Source organism: Culex pipiens, chromosome 2, assembly GCF_016801865.2.
Source record: "Culex pipiens pallens isolate TS chromosome 2, TS_CPP_V2, whole genome shotgun sequence".
In the NCBI taxonomy this organism is placed as follows: Eukaryota; Metazoa; Arthropoda; class Insecta; order Diptera; family Culicidae; genus Culex; species Culex pipiens.
Window position 1 is genome coordinate 187,667,340 of NC_068938.1, and position 23,362 is coordinate 187,690,701.

Sequence of the window (23,362 nt, forward strand, 5' to 3'; positions counted from 1 at the left end):
TAGCAGCAATCATGATATTTATTTCAGTGCAGTTAAACAAATGCTTCGCAACCAAACACATCGTGCGACCCCTCGAACCCATTTCGACCTCTTCGGCCAAACCCGCCCACTTTCTTGCAGTTTTCTCACCCACTCCGACAACTTGACAGCTCGCGCGATCTCGGAGAGAGGACTTTTCGCGCCAAGATTTCCCTCGCTGTTTTGTGTTTTCGTGCTTGTTTCTTCCACCTTTCGGGCGTCCGCCGAAGATGCTCTCTACAATTTGTTAAATTTTTGCGTTAAATTCGAGTAATTTGTTAGTTATTTACTCGGGAAACGGTGAACGGCGTTGTTAACTAGTGAAAGGCGGGTGTGCTTATATGAAAACGTTGAAATTACACGCATATTGAAGTGTTGAAAGTTTACTAGAAGAAAAGTGAAGAAAAAGTTCTATGACGGTGTCAAATTCTTGCCCCCAAAAATCAAAGCAACCCGAGGCGGAACTATAGGTTCAGTTGAGTGATATTTCAAGGACTCGTCAAAAGTTCAAGGAATCGCAGCATAATTACAACATTAGTGGCTGGGGGAAGAACAGAATAGAATCAAGAAGTCGCAACACCGCCACTGAAGGTATGTGAAAAAGAAGAAGAAGCCAATCGAAATCATGCTGGTTTCGCCATCAAGAAAAGATTTCGCTGGGTTTGTGTCTTGGATTGGCTTGGCTGATATTTTTTTTCTGGGGGAAGGCAATGGAAATTCTTTCTTTAAACTTTAAAATTCTCTCATTTTTTTTAACATATCGACGCCAACATTTCAAAAAGCACCATGTACAAACCATGCGTTTTGAGAAAAACGCATTTGAATGTTGAGCATCCATTTTCAATTCCCATTTTAATATAAAAGCAAAATAAGATGTTCTAATAATAACGAACGATGAAAAACGTTGCTTTCATTGAATTCAATAAAACATTATTTCCGTCGTTTTATTTAAGAAAAACAAACATAACTTCTTTTGAAATCACCAACGTCTATATCACCCTGCTGTCATTGAGGGGGACGCTTTGTTATGATTCGTTTTTCTTCGCCGAATGTACATGACGCTTTGTTCATGATGCTTTTTTCGTCACGAGGTTTATGTAGTCTTTTGTTTGACAGGTTGACAGGGCTATATAAACAGGGACTGATGATGGCTGAGATTTTGTTTATGTTACTTTATTTAAAATCATGATTAAACAGACTTTACTGAAGTAACTTTTGCTCAATTTTGGTGGAGAGGTAGCTTATTAGGAATACTTTTAGAATATGCAATAACCCAGAAAGTGTCAAAATGTACATGATGCCTTTTGAAATGTTACCGTTGATATGTGAATTCCTTTGATAAGTAACAACAGAATTTTCTATTTCCTTAGATTTCATCAATAAAGTTTGCTAAAAATATAGCTTATTAAACTAATTATTCTGAATTATTGAACTATTATTCTGAAATGTTTCTCGGAAAAAATGCGAAGGTCCTCCGAATTGGGTACTAAAGCCCAATTTTTGTCAATTTTTCCAAATTGATTTAAAAATCCATTTTAAACTCTTTGTGGTCATCCAAAGGGTCATTGTACTCAGAAAAATAAGCTTTATCGCTGTAAACAATATCAGCAATCTAAGCTTCATTTTAGGACCCAATTATACAGAAAGCGAATCAAGAAGGTGCATGTTTTTTTATAATATTGAAATATGTTTTTCCAGTTTTTTTTTCGATTTTTTTTATTAGCAGTAAGCTGCCGTTCTACGCATAATAGTCCCATGTCAGTTTTTGACGATTTTGACTTCATGCCATTTTTAAGTTTAGTCTGATGTGTACTTTAAGAAAAACACATAAAATCTGGTACTTTGTTCGGAAACTCATCAAAAACAACACCAAGTCTGTTTGTCCCATCGTTGAACTTCTACGCATAATTGTCCCACCAAGTATTTTCTTACACGGAATCATTAGTTTTACTAAGCATTATGCCTTGTTTACCTGTTGTATAGCAAGAGGATCACAAATAAGGGTGATAAACTGCTAACTGGGGCGATTAGGGACACATAGGGCGAATAGGAACCCACGGGACAATTATGCGTAGAAACACAGAAATCGGTCGAAAAATTTCAATCGCGTTTTTCTCAGTTGCATCTTTTTGAACATGGGACAATTATGCGTAGAACGGCAGTAAGGCCGTTGCAAATATTTTTTAAAGTTTCTACCCCCCCCCCCCCCCCACCCCGTTCAAAATCGGTTCGAAAAATCAGGGGGCAACAATAATATTTTTTCAAAAAACTTCGAAATTTTAAAGGAAATAAAAGTCTAACCAACTGAAAACAATTAAAAATGCATGTTCCAGCGTTCAATATCATATTAAGCATGTCTGGGATCGATCAAAAATATTTTCAATTGTACAGCACCGCAAAAAGTTTTTTATTCGTCGAAAAAAAATCTCTTCATTACTTGGATATTTTGAAATCTAATGATTGCAAAACAACTGGGCAGGTGAAAAATGCACTTTAAATCACATTTTTCATTCAAATGTTGAGACCCCCCCTCGACCCCGATCAGAGTCTAGGGACATAAACTCCAAAACATATTTGCAGCGGCCTAATTTGCTAAAGATTTTATTTTTATTACTTTTTTTTAGAAGAGTTTTCGCATTTTCTCAAGCGGACCAATTCAAATTGTATTTCTTAAAATCAATTCCTGCGAACTTCCACATTGTTTGAAAATTGTAACAATAGCAGTTCTTAAATATTATTGTTCTTGTTTTCTAAACAGGGCTGCACTTATTTGTATTTTTTAAAAAAAGAATTCATGTAAGTTTTTAAGTTATTCCAAAATGAGCAATTCTTAAAAATATAAAACAATATAAGAATTTCCTCAAGTTTTTCTATTGTTTCTATCATAAGCTGTTTATTTTTTTTACATAGTTAAGAACATTTTTTGAAGGTTTATATTTGTGAAAATTTGAATTTATTCTGTATTCAAAAAGTTTGCAGCTGTCTTTTTCTTAACAATAATCAAGATTCATGTCATACAAGACACATATTTTTCATAAGATTTTGCAATCTGTTAAATATATGCCTGAAAAAAATGTTTAGCTGAAAAAAAAAATATGCTTGAAATATTTGTAAATTGTTGTCAGTGTAAACCATTTTTTTTATTGCCTAGAAATAAATTCAAATAAATTTCAAAATTAAAAGAGAGAAATGAAATTTGAACTTTAGCCAAGGGAGGAATGGATCAAAAAAGGTTAACACACATTATTTGTATCACTTCTTGTCAACTTAAATCAAGTTTTTATTTCATTAGCCTACTGGCCTTTTGTTGCCATAATTTGACCAAGTTTTGAAATTAAATCCAATTATGAACTTGGAACTTGGAGGAATGGACTGGAGGTGGACAAAACAATAAATTGAGCGGCTCTTTCAAACGGTTCTTTCGCTCTTTTAAATTTTTGTTTACCAAAAGGCTATTTTTAAAGATGAGGAAATTTTTATGTTTTTTTATTGGACATTTTACAAAATTGTGTTTATTTCTGAGAAAAAATCCTACAATAAACTGGGGAAAGGCTATAAAATTTGGATGTGGATGTGTACACCGAAAAATTCTCACTAAATTATCTCAGCTTTTGCTGAACCGATTTTAATCATTTTGGTCTCATTCAGCCCGTCTTGGGGTCCCATAAGTCCCTATTAAAAATTATGAAGTTTAGAAAAGTACTTCGACAGTTATGCTGAAAAAGCCATTTTGGGGAAAATCTGTAAGATCGTAAAAGGATGTTTTTTGTAAAAAAAAAAAAACACCGTCATGTTATACATTTTATGAAAGGTATTTGAAAGACCTTCCCAAAGAGCCCAAAACATCGTCTGGATTTCGTCATATTTATGTGATGATTGTCTAGTCCAGTTCGCTTAGAAACTGATTAAATGGAATTGAAACCAATTCTACCCGAACAGGACAGGCAGTACCATGTAAGCCATCCATTGCTGGCATAATACATTAACTTATCTTGACTTAAACATAATGTTCAATTATATTCTATGTAATTTAATTAAAACTGGATGCTTTATTATTCTTCGCTTAAAGTTTTGCTATGAAAACAAAATACGCAAACAAAATTCTGGCAACACTTGCGCTGCCACAGTCATCGTGCTGCAGCAGAGAGAAAAGAAAAAAAAAACAACAAACGCACAAGAGTCTCGACAGCAACACAGCAAGCGTGGAAATTGGAAAGACGCAGAAAATCATCACACTATAAAAAAAGAAAATGAAGAAAAAGTTACCGTCGCCGCAGCATGCTTCGACATCGTCGACGGGGGTTGGTTTTGTTTTTGTTTTTCGTCAGGGGGGTGTCGTGGTCGTGTTTTGGTTTTGGCAGACAAATTTGCGGGAAAATTTCGACGCTTTCCCCTCCAGCTGTGCTGGGCTGTGATGTTCTTTGTTTTGCTCTTGGCTTTGGCCCTTTAAATCCCGTTATGTAAGAATGTTTGTGTTGTGTACTGTTGTGTGACCTAGATTTTCTCTTTTTGTTTTGTTTTTAGAATTTGCGATCGGTTCGCGCCACCCGGAACAGCACGATGACGACGGGGACGGCCGGCCAGCTTCCGGGCCACGAGCAGTACGAGAAGGTGCGGAAGGCGTTGCAGGGCGCAAATCGGTCCCAGATTGACAAGGCACTGGAGCAGTTGGTCAAAACGTGCCAGACGGCGACCAGGCCGGATGCTGCGGCGGAAAAGGTAAAAATTGACGATGACCAGCTGAGTTTCTGGTTGAATGACGTTCTGCGGCTGCTGTTTGACTGGGAGAACGCGCTGACGCGGGATTTGGCGCTGAAGGCGTCGGAAGCGATCAGTGCACACTTGTCCCAGACGACATATCTGGAGAGTGCGGCATGGCCAGCGCTGAGGCAGCAGATTAGCACAACGTACTCGAACCTGCTCGAGCAGGCGCGGGGTCGGAACGATCCCGAATGGCACCGGAAGTGGGAGGTTATGGTGCGGATCTTGGACAAGGAGATTTGCCAGGGGGCGGCCATCATCAACGCGTACTTGGCCATCGTCGAGAGTGGGTTCAGGTCGGCGGAACTGCAGGTCCGGGAGCAGTCGTTTGATTGCTGGAAGGTGCTGACGTTCATCTTTGCCAAGTACAGCCAGATCAACAGCCCGAAGCGGGTCAAACTGATCTGCATTCCGCTCAAGAGTTCCAAGTCAAAGACGGAGATGATCGCGCGGCGGAAGTTTGAGATCTGGTGGTTCATGGTGAACCAACTGGGCGAGGAGTTGGAAAAGTTCGCCGACGCCGTGTTCGAGCCGTTCATCTACTTTTGCTTTGGACCGTCATTCAAAACGCCGCTGTGTTACTACTTTGACGACAGCTACCAGGAGTACGGCACGCCGGGAAAGTTGTAAGTTTGAAGAGCTGCTTACCCCAAACTCCATCATTCTAATTTCTCAATCTACAAACAGCTTCGACTCGATCAAGCAACTCTCGGCGATCGCCCTCATCCACATGCTCGGGCCCGCCGACAAGGTCACCGAATCGCTGTTACAACAAAGCAACGGCTGCGCGGCCAGCTTTAACCTGTTGATCCCGCTGAAGCCCATCCCGGCCCGGCTCGTGTCGGAGAAGCTGAAGCTGCTGTTCAACTCGTGCCTCGAGTGCACCGTCCTGCTCGCCCAGATGAAGGACAAACCGTACCTGGAGCTGAACCGGAACCTGTGGCGCAATCTGCTCGCGCGGGTCGAGTGCGAGGAGAGCGTCACGAAGCCGGAGATGCTCGCCTGGATGCAGGAGAATCTGAGCGCGCTGGTCAAGCTGGTGAGTTGGGAGTGTAGAGAGGGTTGGTTCGGGGGTGGTAAGAAAGGCAAAGCTTGATAGAAGAAAAGTCAACAACTGCACTGCCGTTCTACGCAAAATTGACCCACGTTTAACAACTTGCAACGGAGAAAAAGCGATTGAGGATTTGTCATATAAGCAATTCTAGAGTTTTTTAAGGGACCTTAAAAAAAACTCTAGAATTCGACAAAAGAAAACTAAAATTTAAAGCATTAAAGATTGTTAGAGCTGTTGAATTTTTAATTAAAGAATTTTAGAGCTAAGAGATCTTTTTTTTACTTGAATTTTAGAATTTTAAATTTTAGAATTAGAATTTTGAATTTTTAAATTTTGACTTTAAGAATTTTGACATTAAAAATTTTGAATTTTATAATTTAAGATTTTTTTGAATTTGGTTTGAGAAATTTGAATTTTGAATTAATTTTGATCAAAGTATGGCCCGCGGGCCAAACATGGCCCACGAGGTGATTTTTTTTAGCCAGCGGACCAATATTGAACGATCATGTTAAATGGCCCGTTGACCACTTGTAAAGTTATTATTTTTTTTAAGTAAGGTTTTTTTTAAACTATTTAATTAATGTTTTGAACCCCATGTTAGGACACAAATATTTTGTTCAAAAATCTTAATAACGAAAATAATTTCACACGTTTCAATGTGAGTGAAACTAGTAAATATCCTCAAAAGTTTCATCAAACATTTTTGGAAATATTTAGAAATTTGTAATAATTGCAAAAATTTAAGTATTTTATATTAAGGCTGGTACAAATATTTTTAAAAGTTTTTGTCCCCGAAATTGGCCCGAAAAATCAGGGGGCAAAAAAAATATTTTTACAATAAACTTCAAAATTTCAATGAAAATTCAAGTGCAACCAGCTGAAATCAAATTAAAATACATTCTACTGCGTTTAAAATCATTTTTAGCATGTTTGGGTTTGTTAAAAAATCTTAAGATTTTTTGAAAATTTTCGATGCAAAATCTTTTTTTTCGATACAATTTTTGTTTTGTCAGATCTTAGATTTTTTGAAAACTAATGATTGCAAAACAACTGAACTAGTGTAAAATGCATTTTAAAATACTTTTTTCATTGAAATGTGAAGACTATGGCTTGTTATTTAAATTTTTATATTTTTTTATTTTTTTGCCCCCCCCTTGACCTTGGCCAGGGCCGAGGGACAAAAACTTTTTTAAATATTTGCATCGGCCTAATACAAAAGTCGTAATAACCCTCTTATGAACTGTCCCTCAAACTTATTTACAAACCTTCCCTAGAGATTCGAACTCATGACAGTTGGATAACGAAATGCGTTGATTACCATCTGATTCAGGCTGACAAAATGTTGAAATCGGAAAAAGATTGTTGAAAATATTTTACAAAGCTTTTTTCATAAACTTGTTGAAATTCTGGCCGATTTTTCATTATTCACACAAATTTTAAACAAAAAATAACGCCGTTACATAAATTGTTCTGATTACATGTCACCATTTTCGAAATATAAAAAAAAACTTTAAAATTTTATTGAAAACACAAGATCATTCAGCTTAAAAGACTTTTTCAAAATAATTATAATGATACAATCAAAATACCGATTGAAAACTTATTTTTGATTAATGAAAATATTAGAAAAAAAAAACAGAAATTTCTGAGAACATCAACTGATAGATGTATTTTCTTGTCTTTTAAATAAAAATAACGTTATTTTATTTATTGCCCTATTTTGTGAATTTGGCCCGCAAAAAACTTTGAGCACCCCTGATTTAAAGTTTAGAATCTTAGAATTTTGGGTTTTTGAATTTTGAATTTTTAATTTTGAGTATTGAATTTTAAACTTTGAATTTTAAAATTATGAATTTTAGAATTATGAATTTCTGAATTTTGATTCGAGAATTTTGTACTTTTATATTTTTGAATTAAAATTCAAAATTCTCAAATCAAAATACTAAAATTGAAAATTTAAAATTCTAAAACTGAAAATTCTTAAATTCAAAATTCTAAAATTCAAAATTCTCAAACCAAATTTAAAAAAATCTAAAATAATAAAATTCAAAATTTCAAATAATATAATATAATATAAAAGTTCTATAATTTCAAAATTCAAAAAGTCAAAATTTAAAAATTCAAAATTCTAAAATTTAAATTCTCAAAGGCAGGGCAGGTTTTCAAAAACATCCTAAAAGGTAAATATTTAAAAAAAAACTTAAATAATAAATCAATAAACTGAAATATCAAATTCCAAAAAATATGTTCTGGATTCTGAAATAAAAAAATAGATTTTTTGTAATTCTCAATACAAAAATAAGGAAAAACTTTTTTTTTCTAATTTTTTCTAATTTTTTAACACCAAGCTCTGAAGTAAAAAATCAGAAATCCATAAAATAAAAAAATGTAACATTCTAAGATTCTAAGTTTTAAAATTCAACATGGAGGGCCTCGTGGCGCGGTGGTAAGCGGCTTCGGCTGCCGATCCCTAAGTTGATATGGGGCGCGGGTTCGATTCCCGCCTTATCCTCCTGGCCTTCTATAGGATGGGGAAGTAAAACGTCGGTCCATTTGCGTAAAAGAGGTTTTGACCCGGGGGTCGTTAAAGTGGATTGCTTTGCTTTTGCATTTTAAAATTCAAATTCAAAAATTCTGAAAATCTGAACATAACATCCTGAAATTCGAAAATTACTAAAATTGTAAAACAAACATAAATGAAAAAAAAAAAAAATCAAAAATTAAAAATTGTAGACTTTGATGATTCTAAACTTCTTAATTAAAATAAAAAAATTCTGAAAATTTTAAATTTTAAAATAAAATTCTGAATTTCAAAATTCTGAAAATTTAATTCTAAATTGTGAAATTGAAAATTCTAAAATTCAACAATATAAAATTCAAGATTTTTCAATTCCTTTTTTATTTAAAATTTCATAAATTCAAATTTACTTTAATCAAAATTTTAAAAGTTCTAAATTTATAAATTCTGAAATTCTAAATCTCTGAATTCTAAAATTCTAATACTCTAAAATTCTTAATTCTGAAATTTTAAAATTCTAAGTTCAAAAATTCTCAATTCCAAAATTATATATTGTCAAATTCTTAAAATCTTAATTCTACATTCTAAAATTAAGAAAAAAAAGTTATAAAATCAAAAAATATAGAATTTTTGTTATTTTTAGGCATACAAATCTCTTGGGATTTTGGGATTTTGTAAAATGAAAATTAAAATATATATTATATTATCTAGGGAACTTTTTCAAAACAATCAATGCGTCATGGGTTTCCTATATACATAGGACCTTTTGAAAAAGTAAGCAATATATAAATGTTAATATCCCACAATTTTTAAATTTTAGAAATTTAGCATTTTAGATTTTAAGATTTTTTTATGAAGAGTGAAAATGTATGTTTTTTTTAGAAAATTTTAAAATATGTAAGCTTTTTAAATTATCGAGACAAAAATCAAAATTTGGATTGTATCATTTGTTTGAACTTTTTTTAAAGTATTTATAATTTTTAAGTTTTTTAATTTTGTAACTTTTTGATTTGTAAAAAAGGAAAACTTATTTTTTTTATGTTTCTCAGTTATTGATTTTATTAAGGATCACAAGCACATGTATGGTCATGAAAAGAATGAGTAACTCTTCTTGGATGCGTTTCTAACCAGCTCCGTATTCATATTAAAATGTATTTACGCGACATGTAAACCCCCTTCTTCCCTTTGTTGTGCTACGTAATATGGGAACGAACCCCTCTGAAGTCGTGAATAATTTGGGATATTTAAATAATAATTGTTTTTTTAATTGAAGAGTATCCTCCGTCGAGACGACGCCATGCGAGAGATCACCTTCGACACGGTTCGCATGGTGGCGGAAACGAACCTGATGGCCGTCACGATCGGCCAGGACTCGCCGGAACAGCTCACGAACAACTACAAGCTGATGATGCCGCTGCTTCTCAACGCCGAATTGCCCTTTCCACCAGAGTGAGTTGTCCCTCTTAGACACGAATTTTGAGGTCGCTAACGACAGGCTTCTTTTTTTTTGCAGGACTTGCCGCACAATCTTGTCCCACTGGTTCGACCTGCGACGGTACACGAGCACACCCCGCGGCTACTGGGACCTGCTGCAGAAAACCGTTCAGTACCTGGCCGATCTGGACGCGAAACTCTTGAGCGATGCCCGCTATCGGTGGATTGTGACGCAGATCTACCGCACGATGGCGCCGCTGCTGCGCGAACAGATCAACAAATGTCCCCGCGGGGGTGACCAGTTTGAGCAGAACTTTTTGCCGGTCGCGCTCGGTTTTCTGCTGTTCCCGCTGGAGTACGATCGCTTCGTGCAGGTTGGCGAGCTGCGCGAGGAGTGGCAGGCCGTTTACGGGGCGGTCGTGGCGGCAGGGCAGAAGGGGAGTACGCGGTTTGCGTGCGCGTTCAGCGAGATGATCAAGGCGATGATCGTGGCCAAGTACGGGGCGAATTTGGGGGTGATTTTGGAGTATTTTCGGGTGGTGTTGGAGTCGGTGCCGGGGGACTTTGACATGGCGCATCCGCCGATCAAGACGCTGGAGGTGTTTAAGGATCTGATGCGGAAGGGGGTGGTCCTGCAGGAGAGCTTGATCGAGGTGGCGAAGAGCATTGCGGAGTTCCGGAGGCTGCTGGAGAGGATGTCGAACAGGGGGTTGTTGGCGGTGATTATGCCGATTCGGAACGTGGTCAGTGAGATGATTAGCGTGGAGCGGGAAACGATCGCGGAGGAGGTTCGGAGTACGTTCAAGCTGCTCGCGGATCGGTTTGTGAGCGCGAAGTTTGTCACGGATGTGCGGAGTCAACCGAAGGAGGTCAAGTGGAACTGCAAGATGTTGGTGGGGCTGTTTTTGGAACTTCCCGTGGCCATGCAGAAGCAGTGGAAGGTTGGTGAACTGCGGAAGTTGGTTGACGTTTGCGAGGGGAAGGAAACGCCGGGCAAGCCGGCAAAGAGTAGCAAGAAGGACGAGTTTGTGGTGATTAACAAGGTGTGGAACTTTACGCCGGACAAGTTGACGGAACATCAGCGCGATCGAATGCGCGAAAAGCGGGACGACATCCCGGCGCTGTACAACGACATGAGCCAATCGCAGGACAGCTTCGTGATCAAGCCGTGGACGCCGAACAAGATGGCGCAATCGAACGCTAAGAACGATACCGACGCCAGCTCGGCGGCCATGAACGGGGAGGCGCAGCAGGAGGCGTCGGTGCCGAAGGAGGAGGGATCGACGGGGGTGACGACGACGACGGAGAAGATCGACAAGGAGAACAACAATGGGAACGTCCCGAATGGCGGGGATGTTGACGAGAAGGAGGGTGAGGGTAGTGGGACCAACGGGAAGAAGGCTACGACGACCGGTGACAAACGATCTAGGGTGGCACGCGAGTTGGATCGTCTCAAGATTGACGCGATCGAGGGGCAGAATCTGCAAGCGGGACGGTTAGCTCGAACGAGGAGGTCGGAAAGTTTAGAACCGTCCGGTCCACCAACGCGGAGAAAGGCGGTAGAACCGAAGAAGCGCGAGCTGACGCAGTCCGCGAGCCGTCGCAGCACTCGAAAATCTCTCGGTCCGATCAAGCAGGAATCGGCACCGGAGTTGACCGCGTCGTTAACACAGGAAACGTCCCCGAAAAAGGATCGTCCGAAGAGTCCCGCCGAACCGCGAACCTCCCCGCGTAAATCGCTCAACTTTGACAACGTCGTCGACCGGGAACCTGCGGCAGCGACGGAAGCCCCCAGCACGAGTTCGCCTGTTAAGGCCAAAGCCAGCAACGAATCGATTGACGAGGTTATTGAGTCGTCGCAGGCGAGTCCTGGAGCGGCTGCGCCGCCAACCCGGAAGTTTACCCCGCGCAAACCCAAGGAAGAGCAGGATGTGGTGATGGCCGGGGATACGCCGCCTCCGGCGGCGGAGGAGGCTCTTCAATCGCCGAGCAAAAATCTGAGGAGTTCGGCGCAGAAGCTTGCCGAGATGGACACCGAGCCGAACACGGAGATTCCGGAGACGCAGACGCAGATGGAGGTCGTGGAGGAGACGCCGAAGGTGTCGTCCAAGAGTCCCAAGAAGGAAGTTTCGCCGGCGCGCGCAACGCGCAGTCCGCGAAAGGAACCGGTTGTCGAGGAGGAGGTCAAGAAGTCGGCTTCGCCTGCTCGCGCAGCGAAGAGTCCCAAGAAGCGATCGCTGAGTCCGGCGGCGCCGGAACCGATGGAGGTCGTGCCGGAATCGCCGGAGAAGCCCAAGGAGGAAGCGGCACTGGTTTCGCCGAACCTGTCGCCGATCCGGGACAACCTGGACGAACAGATGGAGCCGCTGGCGAAGGCGTTGAACCGGAGTTTGGTGTCGTCGCCGGACGGCGTGGGGCAAGACGAGCGCGAGGCGGATCTGCTGAACAGCACGTTGAACATTTCGCCGATCCCGGAGGAGAAGCATCAACCGTCGACGCCGTCGGCGAGCTCCGGAGGAGCTGCACCGAGTCAACCAACGTCAGGTAGTGGTGAAAAGCGCGCCTCCAGCCGGATCATGGACCGGGAAAAGGCCGTGATGCCATCGCCGACGGTCACCCGACGCACGCGCAACTCCCCGCCGGTCATCCCGGCCGCGGTCGCCAACCTCAAGGCCCGTGCGGCCACCACACCCCAGATGACGCCGCGAAGTCCCAGCGCGAACCGGATCGAACTCCGCGGTCGCGGCGCCCAGCTCATCAACCTGATCCGTAACCAGCAGCACGAAGGTTCGCCGAAACCTTCAACCCCGGTGCCGAACACGTCCACGCCCAAGCAGGGACCGTCGACGCCCAGCGATCGCAGCCTGATGCTGCGCAAGTTGGCCACGAGTGGCGCCTCGGCCACCGCAACAACGGTCGCCCAATCGCCGGAACAACCCAAACCGCTGCTGGAGAAGGAAAAGGAGAAGGATTATCTGGTGTTTACGAAGGTTCTACCCTCGCCGCAAGCATCGCCTGCGGCGAGTATCTTGAAGAGGAAGTACAACCACGACGACAGCGGCGACGACGAATCGCCGGCCAACAAGCGCAAACGGGTCAGCTTCCACGACCCGCCGGTCAGCATCACCAAGGAGTACATCCGGCAGGAGGAGGAATTGGGACGATCTCCGTCGATAATTCGCTGCCTGCAGATGAGTTCGGGCTCGGGTGGAATGTCCCCCTCGGACAAGGCCAAATTCCTGCTGCGTCGCAAGAGCAAAGCGGACAGCCTGGTCGAGTTGGCCAAGTTCACCAAGGTGGAGGAAGCTCCGGCAGCGGAAGTGGCCGCCAAGGACGACGAAGAGGAAATTGGCTCTTCGCCGGAATCGCTCGACGGAGACTTTGTCATCAACACGACCGACCAGATGGAGGCGCTGCACGTGACCACCGACGTGCCGGACGACGACGTCGAGATGAAAGAGGCAGACGAACCCGTTCCAGAACCAGCACCACCAACCCCCGCAGAACTGCCCAAGCGAACCTCCCCGCGTAAAATCTCCCCCAAGTCCGAACCTGCACCCTCTCCCAAGAAACCCGCCCCCCAAGAAGTCCCCCCTCCCCAACCCGACACCAGCCTTCACTTCCCCTCGGAAGACGAAGTCCTCACCCACGTAATCTCCACCTACTCCCTGGACGCAATCCTCGAACGCTACCTGTCCGCCGGCAAAACCCTCCAACACCACAAAACGGCCCGCCTCCTCACCCGCGAACTGTCCACCCTGATGGCCAAGGACGCCAAAACGAAGCACACCGTCCTGGACGAACTGTCCGAGCGACATTCCGCAGAATTCCTCGACCACGCCGTGCAGGAAAACTCGTCGGCCATGGTTTGCGCCCGACTCTCGCTCACCACGATGGCGGAGTTTGTGTTTGAGGCGCTGCGGAAGGAGGAGCAGGACCAGCAGGAGGAGGAGCGGACACGTGTCCTGCAGACCGTGTTTGACCAGCTGACTCGTATCGATCAAGCTAGCGGTGGTGGGGTGGAGTTTGCGGCGATGCGGGATCGCTTTGTGCGACGGGTCGTGCACGGGAAGAGCAAACTGGAGATTATGGCGCTGCTGGAGGAGTACTTTGTGGTGGGAAGTAGTCGGACGGAGCAAGCCGGAAGTGGTAGCACGTGACGCGAGCGTGTTCTTAATTTATTGTAAGAGAGAGATTTTCGCTTAAATTGTAAGGTAGAGCTATTTTTAATGACGTATTTTTTACCCGAAAGTTTTACGAAATTTAATTGTACTATTTCATCACGCAGTTTATTTAAGGTAATGTTAAGAGTTTGACCCTGGGCAGTGTCGGCGACACGTGCAGAAATACAATAAAAAATCAAGAATGAAAAATACTTGCCTTTTCTAAAACCAAGAATAATATCAAAATGATAGAAATTAACGTTAAAGCAACACAACAAATGGTACAAAATCTGAGCTGATTATATTTTTGCAAATGTTTGAGAAACTGTGTCACGTCGAAATTGTGTGAAAAAGGCAAAAAAGGTAAATAAAGAATGAGTGAAAAAAAAAATACAAATGTTTTATTTATTTTCCATTATCCTATATAACATAGGATAAAACCAATGAAGTTTTTAAAATAAGTCCCTTGGTCGAATCCAAAAACTTCCTTTTTGCCTTCCTCACCGAGGTAAGGCTATAATCCTGCTCTAAAAATGAACTTTGTATAAAAACGTCGTAGACCCACCTTCATGTATACATATCGACTCAGAATCGAAAACTGAACAAATGTCTGTGTGTATGTGTGTGTGTATGTGTGTGTGTATGTGTGTGTGTATGTGTGTGTATGTATGTATGTGACCAACAAACTAGCTCATGTTTCTCGGCACTGGCTGAACCGATTTGACCCGAACCTGTTGCATTCGACTTGGTTTAGGGTCCCATAGATCGAGTTTTATACAGATTGAAGTTTCGATAAGTAGTTCAAAAGTTATGTATAAAAATGTGTTTTCACATATATCCGGATCTCACTTAAATGTATGTAAACTTTGTCCGGGTCCATCATCCGACCCATCGTTGGTTAGGTTATCAAAAGACTTTTCCAACGAGTCCAAAACATTGATGATCTGGCAACCCTGTCTCGAGATATGCCCACTTAAGTGATATTGATGTACTTTTTGGAAGCCGGATCTCACTTAAATGTATGTAAACTATGTCCGGATCCACCATCCGACCCATCGTTGGTTAGGTTATCAAAACACCTTTCCAACGAGTTCAAAACATTAAAGATCTGGCAACCCTGTCTCGAGGTATGGCCACTTAAGTGATATTTATGTACTTTTTGAAAGCCGGATCTCACTTAAATGTATGAAAACTATGTCCGGATCCACCATCCGACCTATCGTTGGTTAGTTTATCAAAAGACCTTTCCAACGAGTCCAAAACATTGAAGATCTGGCAACACTGTCTCGAGATATGGCCACTTAAGTGACATTTATGTACTTTTTTGAAGCCGGATCTCACTAAAATGTATGTAAACTATGTCCGGATCCACCATTTAACCCATCGTTGGTTAGGTTATCAAAAGACCTTTCCAATGAGTCCAAAACATTGAAGATCTGGCAACCCTGTCTCGAGGTATGGCCACTTAAGTGATATTTATGTACTTTTTTATTCTGGATCTTAAAAATAGATGAAATTTTTGTACAATTCCATCATATCAGCAATTGTTGGTAATAAGTGAGGAAGGCTCCAACCACATAGGTGGATTAAGTTAGTTTTTTATAAAACTCTAGCGAAACAATGTAAAAGCAAAGCAATCCACTCTAACGACCCCCGATTCTTTTGTGGTCTCTATTGCAAGTTTCTGCTCATTTCTAAGCGTCCGAAGATTATGTGTGGTAAGTCCCTCAAAACCTCTTTTACGCAAATGGACCGACGTCTTACTTCCTCAACCGGTGTGATCAGGCAAATCTCGTCTCGAAAAATTCCACCGGGTCTATCTGGGATCGAACCCAGGCCTTACTGGAGTGAGAGTCTACCACGCTAACCACCACCGGACACAGCAAAACATTGTAATTTGGCCCAATTCGAAGTGTTAACAAAGAGTATTTACTGTTCGTTCCTAATGTAAACATCAGCTGGCCACCATTGGCCCAGGCGGTTGTTGATTCTTCGGTAGAGCACTCTGCTTTTCATTGTCAATCTGTCCGAGAAGCCCGGTTTGGGAATATTTGTAGACTATGTCGCGACCAATGATGCAGAGGAGAGAATCCAGACATCAGATCCGAGGTAAAAGAGTAAATCTGGAGTTTTTCTTTTAAAAGGTCCAATAAATCAAATATTCAGTTTTTGCTTTTTGGGTGATTTTTAAATATCCCTGACTTAAGGCGGTTTCAAAAACACTTAAAAAGCAAAAACTGAAAATTTGGTTTATTGGACATTTAAAAAAAAATCCAAAAATAGACAATAAGGGTTTACGCCAACTCGATTTGGAGGTTAGAAAGGAGTGCACTGTTTACATGGACCCAGACATGGACTAAGCACAGTTCGATGCGGTCGTCGATTTTGTTCGGGGGAATTCGTCGACAATCGACGAAGACCATGTAAACAGTGCACACTTGCTGTCAAATGACGTCACGGTGTAAAACCTAATGTTTTAACAGTGCTGTCAAAATTGATTGGTTGATCCGGGTACATTCAATGTTTACATTTGTTTATTGGACCATATTAGGTTTTACAGCGTGACGTCACGAGCGCACACGCACACACATTTTTACCTAGACACTCGTGCAAAAAATGTAAACAGTGCAGTCAAGCTGTCAAATTTCTAACCTAAAAATCGAGTCGGCGTAAAACCTAATAAAACAAAGTCCATATGTTATGGAAACGGCAGTGTGAAAAGGGTGCAATAGCTAAAGTGAGATAAAAAAAAAATCATGATCATCTTGATTATAATATGAAAATATAAAAATTGAAAATTTAAAAACTGATAAATATCAAATCTTCGATTCAAACACTCAAAAATATAACAAATTTAAAAAAATAATGCTTAATGATAAAATGTCTTGAATTATTAAAATTTTCGATACCGGAAACTTTTTTTTCCGTTGCCTAATTTTTTTATGTCGAACTTAAGTAAGACTCTTAGACTATGCTAAAATGATTTAGAAATTTTGAATCCAAGATGGCGGTGATTTAATATTGAAAAAAGGTATTTTATTTTTTAACAAAAAAATAGGCATTCAGCAACTCAAATTTGACTGAAACGGGGTCGCAGAACTCGAATTTGATGTTAAAAACAAGAAATTGAAAAAATGCGATGTTTTCCGTGATTCCATTATCCGAAGTCCCATATAAACCTTTCAGTCTGGACTGTATTAGGTAATTTTGGAGCATTTTCTTTTATTACTATTAAATATTTTCGGTTAGAGACCCACATTTGAGAATAATTAAACATGCTCAACTTGATTATACGAATTTTTTTAATTTCTGAAAGTTTTTGAATTTCAGAATTAATTAATTAACTATTTCAGAATTTTTAACATTTTTAATTTAAGATGTTTTGAATTTTGACTTTTTAGGTTCTTGAGTTTTTGAATTTCAAAATTTTAATACTCATAGACCTATAATTTTTTTTTTTAATTTCAGAATTTTCAAATCTTAGATTTTTTTTATTTGTTGAATACTTGTTTTTTTAAATTTCAAGTATCCGATTATTTGGTCTCTTCCAATTTTTGAAAATAAAACTTTATTTTTTGAAGTTTCAATTTTTTGCTGGATTTGTGTGTGTGTGTGTGTGTGTGTTTTTTTGCCAGGATGATTATTGTTATGGTTTATCTCTCTGTTTTACTAAATTCTGAGCAATAAAAAATACGTCCTTTTATTTTTCCGCATTTTCAGATTCGATATCGAATATTGAATACAAAATCATGTCTGGAGTTTTTTTGAAAAGTTCCAATAAACCAAATTTCCAGTTTTTGCTTTTTGCCAGTTTTTGAAACCGTCTTGAGTCAGAGGTATTAAAAAACACCCAAAAAGCAAAAACTAAAAATTTGGTTTATTGGACCTTTAAAAAATAGCTCCAGGTATAAACATTGATATAAACAACTCCTTTTTTATTTTTTTTAGGTTAATAAATTTAAAGTATTTTTTCACGTTGATCGTATCAATCTAATTATTTTTTTCTATTTTTTATGAAAATAAAACAAATCTTTCAATTAAAAAATTGTTGACAATTTTAAAGGAAAAATAAACTGAAATTCGCTTAAGAACAAGTTTTTTACCAATATGTAACAGGTTGTATCGATGTGCTCCGATTTGCATGAAACTAGGGGAAATTCTCGTATGTTTGGCAGGTTAAGTACTCCTAACTCCATCCAATTTACTGATTTTCACTATTTAAACATCTAATTTTGCAAAACTTTTGATAGAAACTTGCTTGCTCACTTCTTATTGAGCTGTTTATCACTCGATTTCAGTTCAGAAGTTCTGACCTGCCAACATTAGAGGCACGCTGGAATTAGATGATGTTCCCCTACCAGGTGTGAAATTTGATTTTTGATAGTTTTTATAAGGCAGGAAAAGGGTGGTTTATTCTGCCCTCAAGTGGATTTTTATTTAACACTTCCACCACCAAGGCTCTTAATGATTTAAAGGTTACGTTGTTGTTTGGTTACTTTTGTAATAGCTCCTGCTAACATTATAAATATAGAGCAAAGTTTTTCAAACAATCTTACTTTCGAGAAAGCTTATTTAAGAACCTCCAAATAAACAACATTTGGGTGGTTTTGTCAATAAATTTAGATTTTTTCTTCTTATTCGAAAAATACAATAAATTCATGATGTTATTTGACGTCCTTCATAAGGCTCTTGCCAGCTGGTCCAAATCCATTCTAAAGCCAAAAAGCAAGGGTGAACCATTCCTAATGTGTACCTTCGGGAAAATATTTTGAAATATGATTCACATAAATAAAAATTTAATTTATCTAGTATAAAAAATTAATAAATAATGTTAAAAAATATTACTTAAAACAGAAGTTAAAAAAATGAGTTGAGTTTAGAAATAAATTTATTTAAGAAATCCTCAACAAAACATTTAAAAAAATCTTTTCTTGATGAATATTTATACTTTTTTTACAAACAAATATTTGAGTTCTTGTTTTTATTACTAACTTCTAAGAAATCAATGTTTTTGTACTCAACCAAAACATTAAAATTCGCGCGAAACGCGCCATCCGTAGCAACCCTGTAAGCTGAAAAATTTGTATAATAAGTTATTATTGATAACTGCAATCCCGTTCTGAATATTAAAAACAAAATAAAGATAAATACTGATTGTAGTAGATTGTAGTTCATTTACATAGGTAGCGTTCTTTTCTTCTGCTTGTTGTGTTAGAAACCATGTTATCAAACTTTCTTTTGCTCTACTGCCGTTCTACGCATAATTGTCCCATGTCAGTTTTTGACGATTTTGACTTTATGCCATTTTTAAGTTTAGTCTGATGCGTACTTTAAGAAAAACACATAAAATCTGGTACTTTGTTCGGAAACTCATCAAAAACAACACCAAGTCTGTTTGTCCCATCGTTGAACTTCTACGCATAATTGTCCCACCAAGTATTTTCTTACACGGAATCATTAGTTTTACTAAGCATTATGCCTTGTTTACCTGTTGTATAACAAGATGATCACTAATAAGGGTGATAAACTGCTAACTGGGGCGATTAGGGACACATAGGGCGAATAGGAACCCACGGGACAATTATGCGTAGAAACCTAGAAATCGGTCGAAAAATTTCAATCGCGTTTTTCTCAGTTGCATCTTTTTGAACATGGGACAATTATGCGTAGAACGGCAGTCTATTTCAGCAAACAAAACTCGCTTCTGCTTTTCGAAGACCAAGCATGCCGGCTATGAAGACTTTATTTCATACGTAATCGCAACATTTAAAACATTCCCATTTGAACGCACACAATTCCACCCACCACTCTTTACTAAACTTTCTGCGCTGTAATGTTAAATGTGACACAAAGAAGTTATACAATTGGAAGCTGAATAACCGGGGGAAATTCGGGACAAAATTTCAAAGGGGGCGTCGTCCTAGTGGCGCAGGAAACACAGACATAGAGAAAGTGAAATACAATTGTACGAACGCGCCCGGCAAGTTGCCTCCTAGTTCCAGCGGCTTCTCTTCTTGCGCGGTCTGTCGTCTTCACCACCGCCGGAACCACCCTGGAACTGGTCACGATCCTCTTCGTCTGGTTTCGAGGCTGGCACGAATCCGGCCATGCCCGGGGGCGGCTTCGCAAAGTTTCCTCCCTCGGGGAGGGTGTTTTCCCAGGTGCGATCCGAGGACGCCTTGAACTGGCTGTTGTACTGGGCCCGGAAGGTGTCTCGCATGGCGCTGAAGCGATCCGTGGCGGGGCCCTTGGACGACGAAGCTGCTCCACCGTCGGCGGAAGACTGCAGCGGACCAGTGTGCTTGACCTGGGTCGGGGGAGGTCGGCTGCGGAAGCCAAGACCGGCACCGCCCACGTTCAAGTTCTTGCCCTTGTGGTTGTTCTTGAAGCGCGAGTTACGGAACCATGAACTCTGCATCGCCAGCTTCATCAAATCGTCCGGAACTTCCTGGCTGGCGCCCTCCAAGTTGCGCACCAAATGCCCTGCGAACTCCTTGTCCTTGTCGGTGATGAGTGTGAACGCGGTTCCTTTCTCGCCGGCACGGCCAGTTCGCCCAATTCGGTGCGTGTGAGTATCAATGTCCCGTGCAATGTCATAGTTTACCACGGTTTTAATGTGCGGAATATCCAAACCACGCGCGGCCACGTCCGTCGCCACCATGATGTCACACTCGCGCCGCTTGAACCGCGTGATGACCATGTTTCGGTCGGACTGGTCCATGTCACCGTGCAGCAGAACCGGATCGTACTCCGCAAGCCGGAGACTGCTGGCGACCTGTTCCGCTTCGACCTTCTTCGTTACAAACACCAGCACGCTGCCGTCCGACAGGAGTTCGACCATTTTGGCCAGCAGCCAGTTCCATTTGTGCGCCGGGTTGCTGAACATGATCACGTGCTGGGTTACGTCCTGGTTCGCTTCGCCGAGGTCGCCGTGGATGATGCGAATGCTGGAAGAAGGAAAATATGGAAGTTATAAAATTTTCCTGTGACTCTGATGCCTATATTCTCATAACGGTCAACAGTTTTTTTTTCTGTGAAAATTTTGTTCATGGATTGAATGTTATTGGCCGTCAAGATAAGCTTAAAAAAATATTGCTTTTCGATGTGTTGAACTTTTCAGCAACCCTATCCCTTAAACCCTACTGACTTAAAACCCAACCCGTGCCATTCTTTAAAAAACTTTTAAAAAAATATTCAAAATAATAAAAATAATTGAAAATTCAAAAATAAAATAATCTAAAGATCTCATAAAAAAAAAATTCAGAAGGTAGGTAACTCAAAATCAAGAATTTGAAAAATTATTCCACAGTTCGTACTTGATTGTCCAATATCGAATTCTAAACATGAAATTTATATTTTATATTTCTCAAATGTATCTAACCTAAAATATGACTCAAAAAATCCTCCAAAACTACCAGATTTTCTGTAATCTAAGGTGGTGGCATTTAAGAATTTGAGATTTACATTTTTGTATCCAATTTTTTTTTTAATTTTTAAACATCTGATTTTTCGCAATTCGCAATTCGCAATTTTCAGTGTAAGAACGGGCCTTGACCGATCTTATGCACTAGGTTCCCGACGAACACGCACTGCCCTTACACCTACATCTCACCCTTGCTCTGAGTCAGTACGAGCAGCACGCTAGAACACGCTTTGAGTGTTCGTGCCAGGCATGCACACCTTCTTTTCCGGTTACGCATTTTAACTCGGCCGGGGGTGGTACATTACGTAGGGTTTGATGTAAGTATAAGCGCCTAACCATTTAAAGCAAATTTAAAGTGTGCCTATCAACTTTCTTTAAAGCAAAAACTGTTTTATTTTTAGTTTGAATTCAAAAACTAGTTGTTATTTTACTGTGTATTGTTTTCTCCTGAAATCTTTCCTATTGTTGAGTCGTGTTTATCTGTTGCTATTTCTTTTGTCGCGGTGTTTTGTTACAATATTTTGGTCCTAAGCATCTTAGAAAAGTTTTTCAAAAGTACAATAGTAATATTTGTGTTAATCCTTTAATCATTCCATAAATTGAGCAAGGGCTCGAACCTCACTTGCTTAAGAAAAAGGTGAAGTTTCAAAACAATGAAGGAGTGAAGGAAACATACTTTGTAAAGAATCAATAGTAAAAGGAATATAGTAATTTATGAAGTAGATATAGAAATTAACAATAGTTAATAAAAAGAGGTAACAAACAAGCTTAGATTATTGTTATGATGGAACATTTACAGGGAAGATGAGAAATTATTCAAATAGATACATAAAGAAAAGGCACATGATAAACAAAATTGACATCGCTGCTAAATTAAGGGAAAGCAGATAGTTTGTTACAGCAGCATCAATTGGTAAAATAGAGTGGAAAAGCGTTGGGAAATAAGAGAATCAAATACGTAAAATCGAAATCAAATGGAGGATAGTAAACAGAAGCCGTTTTAGAAAAACAGTGAAACAAAATAACAGAAGATAGGTGGTAGATGAAATGGAAAGAGGAGAAACCCCGTTGTGCGATGCTCAGGTACATCCACAGCAGTTGACTCAACATACTGCGAATCAAAACAATACCGTCTACAATCACAAATTACTTCCCTTTCCCACATTGTCGCGCCCCTTTCTTCTAGCCGTCTCTACTCTGACCCTCGCTGGTCAAAGGTTTACGAGTCGTTTCCACAGGCCACCAGCTAGGTTACACCTTGTCATCATGATGACTAAACCAAGCCAACGTGGAGGTAAGAAAATAGGACACTTGCAAGGAACCAGAGCCATGCTGTTTTGTCCAAACAGCACTACGGATGTAGTTGGGCTCTTTCCGGGATGTTCCTCGCCTAGGTGTGTCAACCGACGAGTATCATCAGTATCATGTGCACCCTTGGCCTGCAATTTAAAAAAAAAAAAATTTTTAAACATCTGATTTTTCAAATTAAAACAAAAAAAAAATGAATTAAAAAAGTTTAAAAGTTTTGAATTTTTGATTTATTGAATTTGAGTTTTTAATATTGTACATTAAGAATATCGAATTTTAAATGTTTCAATATTTTGGGGACGCGCAGTTCAGTTTTTTTCGTGTTAATTTTAATTTCTTTTGAGCCGCTGTGTATGTGTTATTAAAAATAGGTGGAGGGATGTTATTTAATGATTATTCGTTTTCGTTTTACGGAGCAAGGTGGGGGACGCGGCCTCAAGTCAGTCCAAGTCCGGTTTCTTGTGGAAAAAGGGTAGTGGCCGAACTAGTATTGCATACAAAATGAACACCACCGGAAGATATAGGGGATCGGGAGGAGGAAGGTGAAAGAAAATTAGTGTAGGTGTGAGTTGTAAGAACTTGGATGACTTGAGCAGTTACGGTAATCTAAGTTTAACACTGAATAAAGAACATCTGAAATTGTGATTCAAAGTAAAAGGCCCGGAACAAATTAAATTATTAGT

General features: G+C 40.1%; 2 protein-coding genes across 5 annotated transcripts in view; one reads left to right on the plus strand and one right to left on the minus strand.

Moving 5' to 3' along the window:
* Positions 1-215: 215 nt before the first annotated feature.
* Positions 216-14,158, plus strand: LOC120429994 (uncharacterized). 4 transcript variants are annotated; one of them, XM_039595089.2, is made up of 5 exons: positions 216-609; positions 4,543-5,405; positions 5,467-5,818; positions 9,625-9,800; positions 9,865-14,158. In XM_039595089.2, the coding sequence occupies exons 2-5, from the start codon at positions 4,579-4,581 to the stop codon at positions 13,943-13,945; spliced, it is 5,436 nt and encodes a 1,811-aa protein (XP_039451023.1). In that variant the 5' UTR covers positions 216-609; positions 4,543-4,578; the 3' UTR covers positions 13,946-14,158. The 4 variants fall into 4 exon arrangements, with proteins under 4 accessions (XP_039451023.1, XP_039451022.1, XP_039451024.1 ...); XM_039595088.2 differs by lacking the exon at positions 216-609 and adding an exon at positions 4,167-4,319; XM_039595090.2 differs by lacking the exon at positions 216-609 and adding an exon at positions 4,304-4,429.
* Positions 14,159-19,650: 5,492 nt separating this feature from the next.
* LOC120430727 (ATP-dependent RNA helicase DDX42) overlaps positions 19,651-23,362 on the minus strand; it is a 12,462-nt gene continuing 8,750 nt past the window's right edge. Inside the window, exon 5 of the mRNA XM_052709086.1 lies at positions 19,651-20,895. Within this exon, the coding sequence (XP_052565046.1) occupies positions 19,941-20,895 (955 nt within the window). The 3' untranslated portion in view covers positions 19,651-19,940. The remainder of the gene's footprint in view (positions 20,896-23,362) is intronic.

Excerpts from the sequence above, each read along its gene's own strand:
- LOC120429994 (XM_039595088.2), top strand. The coding sequence starts at position 4,269 with ATGAAGAAAAAGTTACCGTCGCCGCAGCATGCTTCGACATCGTCGACG. Across the intron at positions 5,406-5,466 it reads TACGGCACGCCGGGAAAGTT|CTTCGACTCGATCAAGCAAC; the intron begins GTAAGTTTGAAG and ends ATCTACAAACAG. Across the intron at positions 5,819-9,624 it reads TGAGCGCGCTGGTCAAGCTG|AGTATCCTCCGTCGAGACGA; the intron begins GTGAGTTGGGAG and ends TTTTAATTGAAG.